This window comes from Delphinapterus leucas, chromosome 5 (genome assembly GCF_059928025.1).
Source record: "Delphinapterus leucas isolate spDelLeu-1000000601 "Yukka" chromosome 5, BTC_Dleu_Yukka2, whole genome shotgun sequence".
In the NCBI taxonomy this organism is placed as follows: Eukaryota; Metazoa; Chordata; class Mammalia; order Artiodactyla; family Monodontidae; genus Delphinapterus; species Delphinapterus leucas.
Genome location: NC_143133.1, coordinates 47,427,172 through 47,440,126, shown reverse-complemented (window position 1 = coordinate 47,440,126; position 12,955 = coordinate 47,427,172). Strand labels below are relative to the sequence as shown.

At 38.1% G+C, this 12,955-nt stretch overlaps 1 protein-coding gene across 1 annotated transcript in view; it reads right to left on the bottom strand.

Moving 5' to 3' along the window:
- LOC111171163 (slit homolog 2 protein) overlaps positions 1-12,955 on the bottom strand; it is an 81,297-nt gene that overhangs the window by 18,428 nt on the left and 49,914 nt on the right. The window contains exons 13-16 of the mRNA XM_022566814.2: positions 8,297-8,390; positions 3,423-3,560; positions 3,073-3,313; positions 1,374-1,504 (exon numbers count right to left, since the gene is read on the bottom strand). Of these exons, the coding sequence (XP_022422522.2) occupies positions 1,374-1,504; positions 3,073-3,313; positions 3,423-3,560; positions 8,297-8,390 (604 nt within the window). The remainder of the gene's footprint in view (positions 1-1,373; positions 1,505-3,072; positions 3,314-3,422; positions 3,561-8,296; positions 8,391-12,955) is intronic.

The window sequence follows — 12,955 nt, the reverse complement described above, 5'->3', positions numbered from 1 at the left end:
GTCTCCATCAATGGCCACAAACTTTTACCCAGCATGTTTGGGCTACAAACGTGTTTTGTTTGCCACATATGGTATTTTAAAAAAATGTGAATCCATACTGAAGAAGGGAAAACTTTATATTTAAAAAAGCCAAATTTCTGTCTTTTCTTGAAAAATCACAAGTTCTGGCAAAACCTGGGCCCACATTTTCACATGGCAGCATTCAGGGAGACCTGAGCAGATGTAGTCTAGTCCTGTTTTGACGAAGATTTGCTTTTAGTTCACTCCGGTCATAACCACTCCTATTATATTGCCAACACCAAGGCTATCTGTAACAGGGGAGTGCTTCTCTAAAAGCTTAAAATCTTTTCAAGAATAAAAGGATGAGAGAATATTCTTTTCTTGCAATTAGCCAGTTCAGTTCATTTAAGATATCTGCCTGGTAAAACAGACTGCCTATGACTTTGTGACCTTTCTCTAAATGGTAGCAGTTATTCCTACATGTGAAGAAATCAACTAGGTAACGTCTGCAGGGCGACTGGTGTTGAGATGCAACAGAGGGGCTCTGAAGGTTAGTCTTATGCAAAAAGCACACTTTCAGGAAAATCCCACCCCGTGAATCCCACCCCATTCACGTCTTCAATATATCATCAATACCATAATATTATTATAAAACTTCCAACAGAATGATCAGATAATACACATCTTGTAGCTGCCCATTGGCTTATTACATGTAAGCTTCCTAAGGGCAGGAGCTCTGTTGCTGAAAGCTTAGAACAGTGCCTGGCGCATAGTAGGTGCTCGATAAATACGTGTTGCATGAATAGTAACTTTAAATTTGTCCCTGTGCTGGGTATCCTGCAGCTGTTTCTCTAGGGCTACTCTCCACCTGTCTTCAGCCTGTTCTGAGCCCTGGGAGGCTCATGTGTGAGCTATATTACTGAGATCAGTGGGTTCCTTGTTTTCTGGCATCTGATTTGGCCAGAGGGAAGCAGGGGTACATGAGATTTTTAGGATCAGGTATTTAAAACCCTGGTTCCTTCCCTGAGCTCCTGTCATGCAGTCCTCTCCACAATTCCTTTTCTGAGCATCGATTTCCATAACTGCTGCCTCCCCTCTCTCTTTCAAGCCCATGGACACTAGCAGTATACCTAGTTACTAGCTCCAGATTACTATACTGTCCCAACCAATCTTTGTACAGTCCTCTTATAAATCTCTCCTTAATTATCCAACTTGAGTATGCTGTCTGTTACTGCCAGGCCTCTAACACACCTATCATAAAGTCTGCTGTAGCCAAATTATTCCCTCCCCTCCCCATGACACAATAAGAGAGGAGAAGCAGTTCTGCATTAAGCAATTATTTTCACCTTTACCAGTAACTGACAGATCTTCACCTGTAAATGGCAGAAGCTGGGTGGGAGCCGGTGTCATAGCTGGCACGAACACGTCCCCGGTAGAGCTCTACGGCGATATGGTCTTTGTCACCCTTATACAAGAGGATTCCACTATCTTCATCTGTGGCAATCTAGTGGGAAGTAACCTTGACATTAGTAGGACAAACAGTCATCCAGACATACTTCATTAAGAAGAAACAAGACTTCTTAGTAATGAGTTTTTTACTATGGTTTATTTCTTCTTTATGGCTCTGATAAAATACTAATGCACATTGAAATGATTACTTGAAAGATGACCTATTCCTGGATTACTCTGTTGCAAATAAATTCATAAAGAACTTCAAAAAGCTCTTTTTACATTCATGAACTTATATATTTATTCTCTTTCTGCATATTGGCAACGATAAAGCTTAAAGATTCATGTCCTATGAAATATGCAAAAACAAGGACATCACATAATTTATACTTCAGCAAATTAAAATTGAAAGATATTTTCCATATCATTAGAGTCCAGTGTTTAAAGTAAATCAAGCTTTCCCCCTTAGATATCAAACTATATTGTCTAAGCAGAGAATGATAAAATCTAATCAGGAACAAAATGATCACATTTCCGTTCTGTTAAAAAGAACAATAAGAAGTACTTAAGTTAACATCACTGAGCGTGCTTAGAATTTCCTTTGCTGGAGATTTTCACTTACCTGCTTTTTGCTCCTGTTATGGGCTTTATTTATGGCATATGTGAAATGTGATTCCATTGAGCAAGATGGATTTTCATATTACATGTTAAATTATGGTGTGACCAGGGAAAAATCTCTGTTTTTATCCTTCTTTCTGACTTTTCTGGGCTTCTGAAGGACCAGCTCAGTAAAAGTTAGGACTTAAGCCCGAACACCACTGGGTACTTTTCATAACAAGACAGGTGGCAAATGCTGGAAGTTAGGGGCCAGGCTTTTTTAAGGAAGGCTGGTCTGCCTTCCAGGGTCCCATTCCTCACAACTTCTCAAGAAGCCCCTGCCCCTCACTGAGGTGCCAGGGTAAACCAAATATGAAATGGGTTTTATAGGAAATTGGTTACACTTCTTTGAATTCAAAACAAAACAAACATGCAGCCCCAATTTGCCCCAGGTACCCTAAACTTATCACACTAATCTAGCCTAATCTTGTCTATAGGGGTTTCAATGGTTTGCTCAAAGGTACACGGTGACTTGGTGGAAAGACTTATGATAATACTTGAGTTTGTTAATTTCACGTCGAAGTTAAAAGACACCTGCTGACACTTCTGCCAAGGTGTGTTCTGTCTCACCTGTGCTGTTCTCAGCTGTAGGTTTCCTAACGAAAGCTTCCCCAGCGCCCGCCCCCCGCTACCGTGCAGAACCTGAACTGCAGAGCCATGAAATAAATGAATAAAATGCCATTACCTGAGCGCAAAACAAAGAGAGAGATTTTGTTGCTTTTTCTCTGTGTGTGTGTTTTATATGATCAAGTAGTGAATAAAAATACCTAGTGCCCATTTAGTTTTGAAAGACACAAATGTTAGAGAGAAGAATAGAAGTTTTCATACAAGTAGCATTTTCTGTACATTGTGTATGTAACTGTCTATTTAAGAAATAATATCACTCACAAACCACCACGTACGTTTATATTTGGCAGCTGAATTGGTTTAAAATGAGATTAGCTCTTGGTAGTGGGGGAATCTTACCTGAAGAGTGATGTTTGTTTGAGGCCGAACCTTGGCAGAAGGGATCTGAAGATAAGACTCTTTGTTTACAAAGTTCACACTGACCAATTTTTCACACTTCTCTCCCTGGTAGCCAGGCAAACACTGGCATATTGGCTCATTTATCCTGATGATGCACTGAGCTCCATTCTGACAATCAAAATTATCACAGGGGCTGGTACGAGGGAGAACCATGGGTGGAGAAAACTCACAAAACAAGCCACTGAAGAGTAAACAGAGAAAATACTTAATTAGACGTTACTTAATTGCCAATATGAATTAAGCTCTGTTAGCACCTAGCTCTAAATACAAATGTGTACTTGCACTTTTACCTGTAACCTTCGGGGCAGATGCATGTATAACTGTTCACTGCATCAGTGCAGTGGGCTCCGTTTTTACACTTGTTATCTTGGCAGTCATCAAAGTCAATGTCACAGTGTTCGCCTATGTATCCTGGCGTGCAGTCACATCTGTTTGAACAAGCAGGTACATAGTTTCAAACCCAGCTGAGCCAAAATAAGTAAAAGAGCTGCATTTCATCTAGGAAACAACTGGTGCTGTCTTTGCAAAAACATATTTAGAACAGGCTCATAAAGTTTAAAAATTAACAGATGCCTAGAAAATAGTACTGATCTGCAAAGCATGCCATGGTTTCTCACTGTGATCTCTCAGAGGAACAGCAATTTTCCCTCTCTGATGACAGTGGGCATCCACAATCCAAATAAGAATAGACTAATCACACCAGGGTTTGTCCCTTCCTTTTTCCCCCACTTTATCTGCCCGTGGTGTCCTCTATTTTCAGCTGTCTAATTCATTTGAGCTGCTGACACGGTAAAAGTGCTGTGTCGTAAAATTTATTGAGAATATTAAGCATATTTTAAGAACAATTAACATTTTAAATTTTCCAACAGAGACTGGGTGCATTACAGTAAAGTATAATTTTATGAAAAGCAAATATGTTAGCATTGGATACCCTAATTCACCATGAATCCAGATTATCGTTATGGCAGAATGGGGGCTGACCTAACTGGGTGGGGCAGGGGAACTGATACAAAATTCCTGGGGCCCATCCCCGGACAGCTTTTCAGCCTGTTCACTCTGGTGGTGTGGGACAGAAGGGGTCTCGGCTGCACTGATGGTGAAGAACCAGGGATAATAATACAGCTGATGTTCTTTGAGCACTTTGTTTCAGGCCCTGTTCTAATCATTTTGCATCATGGACTCATTGAATTCTCTCCACAGCCCTGTGACATCAGTGATACCATGACTCCACTCTACAGGTGAGGAAACAAGGCACAAATTGGTTAAATGTCTTGCCCAAGGACATCTAGCTTGTACACAGCCAGGAACTGAACCCAAGCAATCTGACAAGAAAGTCTGAATATCTAACCACTGCTCTGTACCGTTAGATAATTGATTACTCAGGGTTCCCTTTAAAATCTCTTTCACCAGTGCTGACCACTGGAATGTCTAGCTATGACACCAAGGATGCGGGATTTTAAGGGTGCCCAAGGAAAAGCAATATGGCACATGCAGTGGTTATTAAACTCTGCTTTGTGGAGCAATAGGGGACCATGGAACCCCCAAAGATATGGCCATAGACGGGGAGGGGGCCTCTGTCAGCTTCCCTCTGCACTGCCCCCCCCCAAACAATACTCTCATGCTATGATTCATTAGTTTTACACATTGGGCTTCCATAAGTGTTTCTATTTGAGGTTTAAGAAAGGGTTCACTGACTTTAAAAAAAAAAACAAATAAACCAGGAAATTATGTTTTAGCCTTATAGAATTTGCACTTTGCAATTAGGCAGAAGAACTGTGTTCGTATTCTGGTTTCATCCTTAAGTGTATGTAATCTTGACTACATTACTTCATCTCTCTAAGTGTTCCTTTCCTCATCTATAATATGTATATAATAATTTCCATCTCACAGGTTTGTTAAAAGATTAAATAAAAACACTATCTGTAAAATAATTACTATAGTAGTTAATATATAATGCATGATCAATAAATGGTAGGTTTAAAAAATAATTCTATGTAAGTTTTTATAATTCTAAAAAAGTATTTATGGTTTAGACTGTACTAATTATTCAGTTTTCTATTTCAAAGCCATTAGGATTTAAGTGAATGAGGATAATTAAAAACACCCTAGTGGATGTGGATATTATTGAATGCCAAGGGTTTTGCCTAAAAATGCAAAATCAGGATTTAAGAGTTACTGGAGAAACGATGAATTAATAAGATAAATGGGAGTATATACCCTCTAAGGGTAACACAGACTTTTAGCTCTGTGTGTATGAATTAAGAAATAAAATGAGCTCACTGCATCAGCATGCTTGCTCTAGAGCCAGTGGTTTTCATGCTAAATCGTAACAAAGCAAACAAGTCTGAAGTTAAATGGATTCTAAGCGGCCACAGACATTCTCAAAAAGATGGACGGGGCCTGAGAAAAGGGCTTCCATCAATGTTAATTTGACCAGAGCTGCTCAAGTACAGAGCATTAAAAGAAAGAAGAAATGCTTTGAAACACTCTGAATTATTTACCTGAGAAAATAAATCAAAGTAAAAGATAAGAGAACCACGTATTCACCATAGTGGCTGTTTAAGAGCTATTTTATATTTTTTTCTCTACAGATACTGTTTTCCGAGCCCATTAGGACCTGGAGTCACATTATGAGACCAACATTTTTGTCTTTCTTTGGCTCCTTAGACCGAGTTTCAAAACAGGAAGAAAATATTTAATTAAGAATTCCTTAAAGCTTGTATTATCAGTAAAAGGTATCACATTCCCTGAACTCTGGCAAGGAGTGAGGAAGAAAGCAAAGAATATAAAATATACTGTTTAGAAGCCCCAAAGCTGACTAAGTAAGATGCATGCTTGAAAATACTGCTTATGGCATATCATGGTCTAAAAATATCTCAAAACAATTTAGGAGATTGATGCGGTATATAATAAAGCAAGAAAAGTAAAACCAGCTCTGTTAGCTTAGTAGTAAGAAAATGTAGCTGAAGTTAACAGTACATCTTGTCCAAACAATATTTGTCAGTAGAAATTTTCTTTAGCAGCTTCATATAGTCCTGGTTTTTAAGTCCATTTATGTTTTGCAACTCCCTTTGTCACAGTGTGTGATTATTTATAATATGGGAGTAATAGCAAATGCTATGACTTAACCTGTTTCCTGCTAAACTACATAAAACTCACAAATTACTGCTGAAAACAATGGGTTCCCAAATCAGCTAATCCATAATCCAGTAAGATGCACTATAAAAAGTGTGCAATTTAACTGATAGTAATAGAAGATACTGAATTAATCGTTAGTCTTTTTGAAGATGAACTACTCAGTTTTTAATGGTTTCCGGTAAGTGTTACTAATACTTTATCTTGTAATTACAATGCACAAAGCTTATCCAGCAGATAGGCAGTTCTGGAAAACCATCTGCTTTACTGGCCAGTTTCTCTAAGAAATGATAACAGTTGTTACCTAAATGACTGACGTTCAATTTGCCAAATTCATTGTGTGCAGATCAAAGACAATATGAATTAAAATAATTTACATACAGTATTTGGATGAACAAAATGCAATACAGGATTTTGTATAAAATAAAGATTTCAATAAGACTTTTGTTTTTTCCACAGAGGGTTGTAAACTAAAATATAATGAAAAATAGAATCAAATATATTCTTTTCTTTCCCAAAAAGGCATCAAATGGTGCTGCAACTGAATCTGTATATTCTAAAATAATGAATTTTAAATCAAATTGAATCAAAAACTGTTCTCTAAATAAAACTTGAGAATAAATGTTTTATTCTGATTGGTCTTTGAAATCCAGGTGTGGTCAGGTGATACTGACCCCACCTCCCATTCAAGTAAGAATGTCTGATAATCTGTTGACAAGTATTAATATGTTAGAGTCCCATGGGAAAAGAATTTGAAAAAGAATAGATACAGGTATATGTATAACTGAATCACTTTGCTGTACACCTGAAACTAACACAACATTGGAAATCAACTACACTCCAATATAAAATAAAATTTAAAAAAATGTTAGAGTCCCAGCTCTAATCCCATCTACTCTTATAAAACTGTTCCTGACTGGAGTAATTTTTAATTCTCTGAACCCTATGGCAACTAAGCCTGAGTCATTTCACTGAGAAGATAAAGAATGGGAGAGTGAGTAGCTATAAAGTGCCAAAAAACAGAAGATGGTAACATTACTCGTGCCCTGACCCATGGCAGGTGCTCAATAAATATTGGGTAAAGAAACCAGTAATGCTATTTGCTAGTTGTCTCTTGTAGGCACAACTCAACCTGAACACTACAGTGTCATTTCTGAGAACCCAGCTCACCTTCTGTAACAAACCAACAGTAATGGTCATAAAGTATAAAGCTTCTTAGAGATAACCTGCACTAGAACAGTCACCCAACTGGGAAGTATAAAACCCAGCTCCAGCTCTGCCAGTGAATAACACTGAGACCTCTGGACAGCCACCGATCTCTCTTGGTTGTGGTTTCCTCATGTTTAAAGTGAAGAATTTGGACCAGATGATTTCTAATCTACGGCCTAAGAAGAGAAGTTGCTGTTGATAGACGCTTAAAATATTTCAGAATTGTGGCAAAGGAATAATTTCATTTGATACCAAACGTACTTCAGGAAGATTGCTACCTGGTGTGACTGTGTGTTTTATCATCCCACACAACACACACGTGTGTGAAGGAGACACTATTAATAGTTACACTGAGACAACAGGCATAAACGGATATTGTACTGAGGCAACCTGGGACATATGGTCACTCTGTCTTCCTCCTCTTGGGTAAAGTATTGTTGCATAAGAAAACATTTTCAGTTACATTAAGTGAAACTCCCTATTTTACCACAGACTTCAATTCAGATAATAAAGTTCCTAGTAGATATTATGAATTTATTTGGCCTCCAAATAACTTTAATTAAAAATAGCCAAAGGCTATTTTATTTCATACATGACTTCCCAGGAAAAGTCACAAAACAAAAGGAAACATTTTCTTTTCTTTGGTGTACTAAAAAAGGCCCATGCTGTAGATAAACATTTATAAAAATTCTATTGACACTGGAGAGTATGTCCTCTAAGTCCTGAGCAAAGGTGTGAAGCTAGGTCCTGAAAGAAGAGGGTTCCTTAAAGAAAGGCCCTCCTCCCCCATTTGTGAGCCCCAAAGCAGCCTCAGACTTACTTGAATCCCTTTGGCGTCAGGATGCACTTGGAGTCGTGTTGGCAGGGGTTCAGGTCCTGCGCACAGAAGTCCAGCTTCTCCTCACACAACTCACCTGTTAACATGGCAAACGATGTTAGGTCATAGACAAAGGTTAACAGGTTTCCTGCCAGCAGGCTGTGTCATGGGTCTGAGAGGTAAGCATAGCTTGTGATTGGAAAAAATAAAAAATCACAAGACATGGAAGCAGAAGATCTGAAATGCTGGTTCTGCTGCTAAATATCTTATGATTTGGGAAAACACAGCTATTGTTATCTGTAACTAACAGGAGTCCCTTTAGAATGTACTATTGGAGAAGGAAATCTGAATGCTTTTCGTTTTTATTCTTTTATTATTATTATTTTAAAATTTTGGACTTTTTATTGAGGTATAACATATATCCATAAGATAAATGAATAGCTAATAAATAGTCACAGACTGAACTCACTCAGGTAACCAGCATCCATATCCAAAAACACACCACTGACCATCACTCCAGAGGCCCAACCTCAAGGGTAAGTAACCACTACCCTGACAGGACCACAGATTATTTGCACCTGTTTTTGAACTTGACATAAATAGAATCATTTGGTATGTACACCTTTATGTCTGGCTTATTCTGTTGTTTTATGTTTGAAAAGATAATCCTCAAATCTTCACAGTCTCCAAGGTTCTACAAGTCTAGAGGAAAAAGACTTTGTTTCCCTTTTATGACTTATTGCAACAGCTCAAAAGTATACTCCTCAGCTACATCCGTCACGACAGAAAAAAGCAAAAGGAGAATCAATCTAGATAAAGAGCGTACACTTCTTTCTATCAGCTAGCTTATAAAGAATAATTGTCATCCATAAATGAGAGCTACAAGCATAACCATGAAGATTCTAGACACACTTTGTTGAATTGCATGTCCAATTATCTGTTAGGAAATTTCTTCATTTATAAATAACATGGTTATATTTTATTTTCAGGTACATTAGGCCAAATATGATTTTCGGTGAGAACACTTTCCCAATCATTGTGTGAGATTTTAAGGTGACTGGAAAGATGTAAAATTAAAAAGTTCTCTCCTTTTCTACCTTACCTTTAAATTAGTTTTTAATTATTTTATATGTAATAAATGAATGAATAAAGTGATACATCTATATGCAGCTGTTGTTCATTTCCAAGAAACTATTAGAACTTTGTTCAAAGTGTGTGGATTTAAAGCAACAGAGGTTAAAACATCAGGAGTCTGCAGCAAATCTCTTTGTTATAAGACTGTCCTTTTAAGGTAATACTTTGCTAACTGGTAGAAATAGTTGCTTAACAACTAAATGTGGCAAATCATTTACACTTCAAGGATCTTTTTCAGTGACTTAAATATATAAATGTACTAAGCTAGGTATTACATCAATATAGTGTATGATAAGTTAGGGTTTTTTCTGTCTCTTAAAGAGAGCTAATTGTACTAAAAGTCTCATATATTTCTTTTATAAGAAGCATTTCTGTGTCTGTAAATCTGTGATATAAAAAGTTTTTATCAAGATATACCTATACCTAATGAGCTATTTTTAAACAGGGTTTACTTAAAGCATCTTACATTCAATTATTATTACTTTAAGTAATACATCTTGATAGAATGTATTCGTTATAATTTCTCAGCCTATCATGATGAAATCCCTTTCAGTTTTCTAATCAAATCTACCTGGTTGGATAAAGGCTGTTTATAGTAGTCTATATGCAAGGCAGTTTAAATATCATTCTATGTATTCTTCACTTTATACCCAAATAAGAAATCATTTTAAAAATGATATGAAAGGGGGGGGATGCTTTACTTCTTATTCATTTTGATCTAATCCAATCCAATCCAATTAAGACAATCTAAACCATAGTTCATAAGGATTTACTATATGATGAGAGCAGTATGCTTAGAATATTTGTCTTTATATCTCTGTAGAGTATGGTATGGTGACATACTAAAATAATAGTTACTGACAGAAAAATTTATGCTTTTTAAGGCAAGAACTCCATCTTGTTGACCTATATTCAACTTGTTTCATATTCGCCTCCTGAAATGATAAAGCGTGTGATGTGACAGGATGGACGGAAAGATGGAAATGTTCTCTATTCTATTACACATAGCGCTGTACTCTATTACCTTATAAGCAGGTATTTATATTTTTCATATGGCATCAGGAAAGGTAAGTCAGCCCATTGGAGTGGTTAAGGGCAATGTGGTTGAACACAGGTTAAACTTCAGCGCCCAAGAGCCCCTCAAGAGATGGGAGACTAGACAAACATTGGCTTCATAATTTGGCTCCAACCCACTCCACAAAATCACAGGAAATCCTACTCATTGCTTTCAGCCTGGACCCTTAAAAGTCCCCAGTGATAAAGCAATAGCTTGGAACACAATGTTTGCCTGGCATTTGAGATTTCACTTTTGATCAGGCAAGCAAATTAATTTTCCTTGTGCTTCAGTTTTCAGCTTTTTTTGTTGATGAGAAGTTAAAGGGGTGTGTGTGTGTGTGTGTGTGTGTGTGTGTGTGTGTGTTGGTTGTTTCTGTTTTGGAGAAGAATTAGAGGGGTCAGCCAGGGAGCATACTGTTACCTCTTTAGGATAACAAGTTAGTGAATGATCGACTACAACTTGTGAAGAAAAAACACATGTCCTAAACAGAGGCATCTTTTTTTTTTTTTTTTGTAAGGAAGTGATGTTTAGTTTTTAGATCACCTCTTCCTGATTGTGTCTGTCAGGTAAGTATGGCAGAGAGTGGGATGGAAATGGACAAGTTCTACAGTTACACTAGTAACAGCTGTGAGGGAGTAAGGCAGGGGTGATGCCCTCTTCCCTAAAAGGGCATGATTCCTCGGAGTCCAGAAGATGTAATCCATTGCTTACTGAACATCTGTAAATGTGGTCTCTCTGAAGAATCTGATGTAGTGGTAATATGACCATACATCCTGGCTTGCTCAGGTTTATACGTGCCATCCCAGGGTAATTTTCAATAGTGTCCCCACACACTCACACAGATGCCCTGATTTGGATGACAAATGCTACGGTCACCTTGTGGGTGGGGCAGTAAAAGCTGGATCAACAGAGTTAATGCTCTCTTTGGAGTGAACCAGCATAAAGAGATCCTAGGGAGAAACTACTCCTAATTGGGTGAAATGACATTTGGGTTGCTGAGTTATTACTTGGGATGGCCTTCCACAACTTATTCAATATAAAACAGTGGACTGGTTGCAGAAAAATGAACTATTTTATTGTTCTGGTCCCCAATTCATGAGTAAAATGAGGTTCTGGAATTGAAGTTGTGCAAGGTCAACTGTGGCTATAAAAACCTTTTTTTTTTTTTAAAAAAAAAGGCAAAATGCTTAAGAGATGAATAATGCAGATAAGCAAGTTAGTAGAGAGAGAATTATGCTTTAACTCAACAGAACATCATCATTGTATTCAGTGGTAAAAACAGTGTCAGCATGTGCCCCAATCCCACTGAGGTACCAATACTGTGAATATTATTGTAATGAGGCAGAAATCTCAGTGCACTTGATGGTTCTTATGGGAAACAGTACCTGGAGTTGGCCTTGCTTCCTGCTTCATTTTAGATCCGTGCACCTAACTTTAATGTTCTTTCCTTATTATACACAAGGGGTCCTTCCTTAATCTTCATTTGTACTTCTGGTATCTAAAATTATCTTTTTGTTTGCACTCCTTATTACTGCACTTACTGAAATCGTTTTAGAACTATTCCACAAGCTTCTTCCCTGATACCCATGGCGAGATCTGCCTATGGATATTTTCAAATAATTCTGGTAGCAAACAACCAGATTTTTAACATTGCCATATATTTTGAGTGCAAACTGTGTAAGAGGACTTATGTTAACGCTAGGAGTATAATGGTGAATAACAAAAAACGATATCCTTGTTCTCATGGAGCTTATACGTGAGGGGAGGAGGAGAAAGATATTGATCCATTAATTTCACAAGTAACTGTAAAATTGCCTGAGTGATGAATGCTAAAAAATGTCCTGACGCTCTAGAAGGGGGACTGATGGTGAGGGAATTTTTTTCTGAAGAAGGAGGACTTGGATTGCAGGTGAAGGGCGGCGATAAAGAGCATTGGCAGTGGCTCTGTGCAGGAGGTGATAGGGCAAATATGAGCTCTGGGAGACTGGGAGTGAGCCCAGGAGAGCGTGGTGACAGAGAAGGCCACAGAGGTTGGCAGGGGCCACATGGCAGAATGTCTTTATTTAATGAGCAGTGGGTACCATTGAAGGGTTTTAGGATAGAGGATGGCCAGATGACATGCACACTTTGAAAAGAGCATTTGGGCTCTAGAGGAGGATGGATAGCACCAAGACAAATACAAATGGATATGAGTCATGATTTAGCTTGTATTCAGGTGGTGGTAGAGGAGATATGGATGGCCTGGATGTTTAGAAGCAAAATAAATGGGAATTTGTCATGGATTGGGTTAGGGGAGGGGAGAGAGGAAGCTGTCTGGGACTTCTAGTTTCTGGTATGAATATTTGGAAGTACCTTTCAGTGACATAGAGAACACTGAAAAGACCAGGTTTTCTGGGGCAAAAATCAAGAGTTTGTAAAATAAGGATGTGGTGTCACGGGTTGAACTGTGTCTCCCCACGCACCCCGCCCCC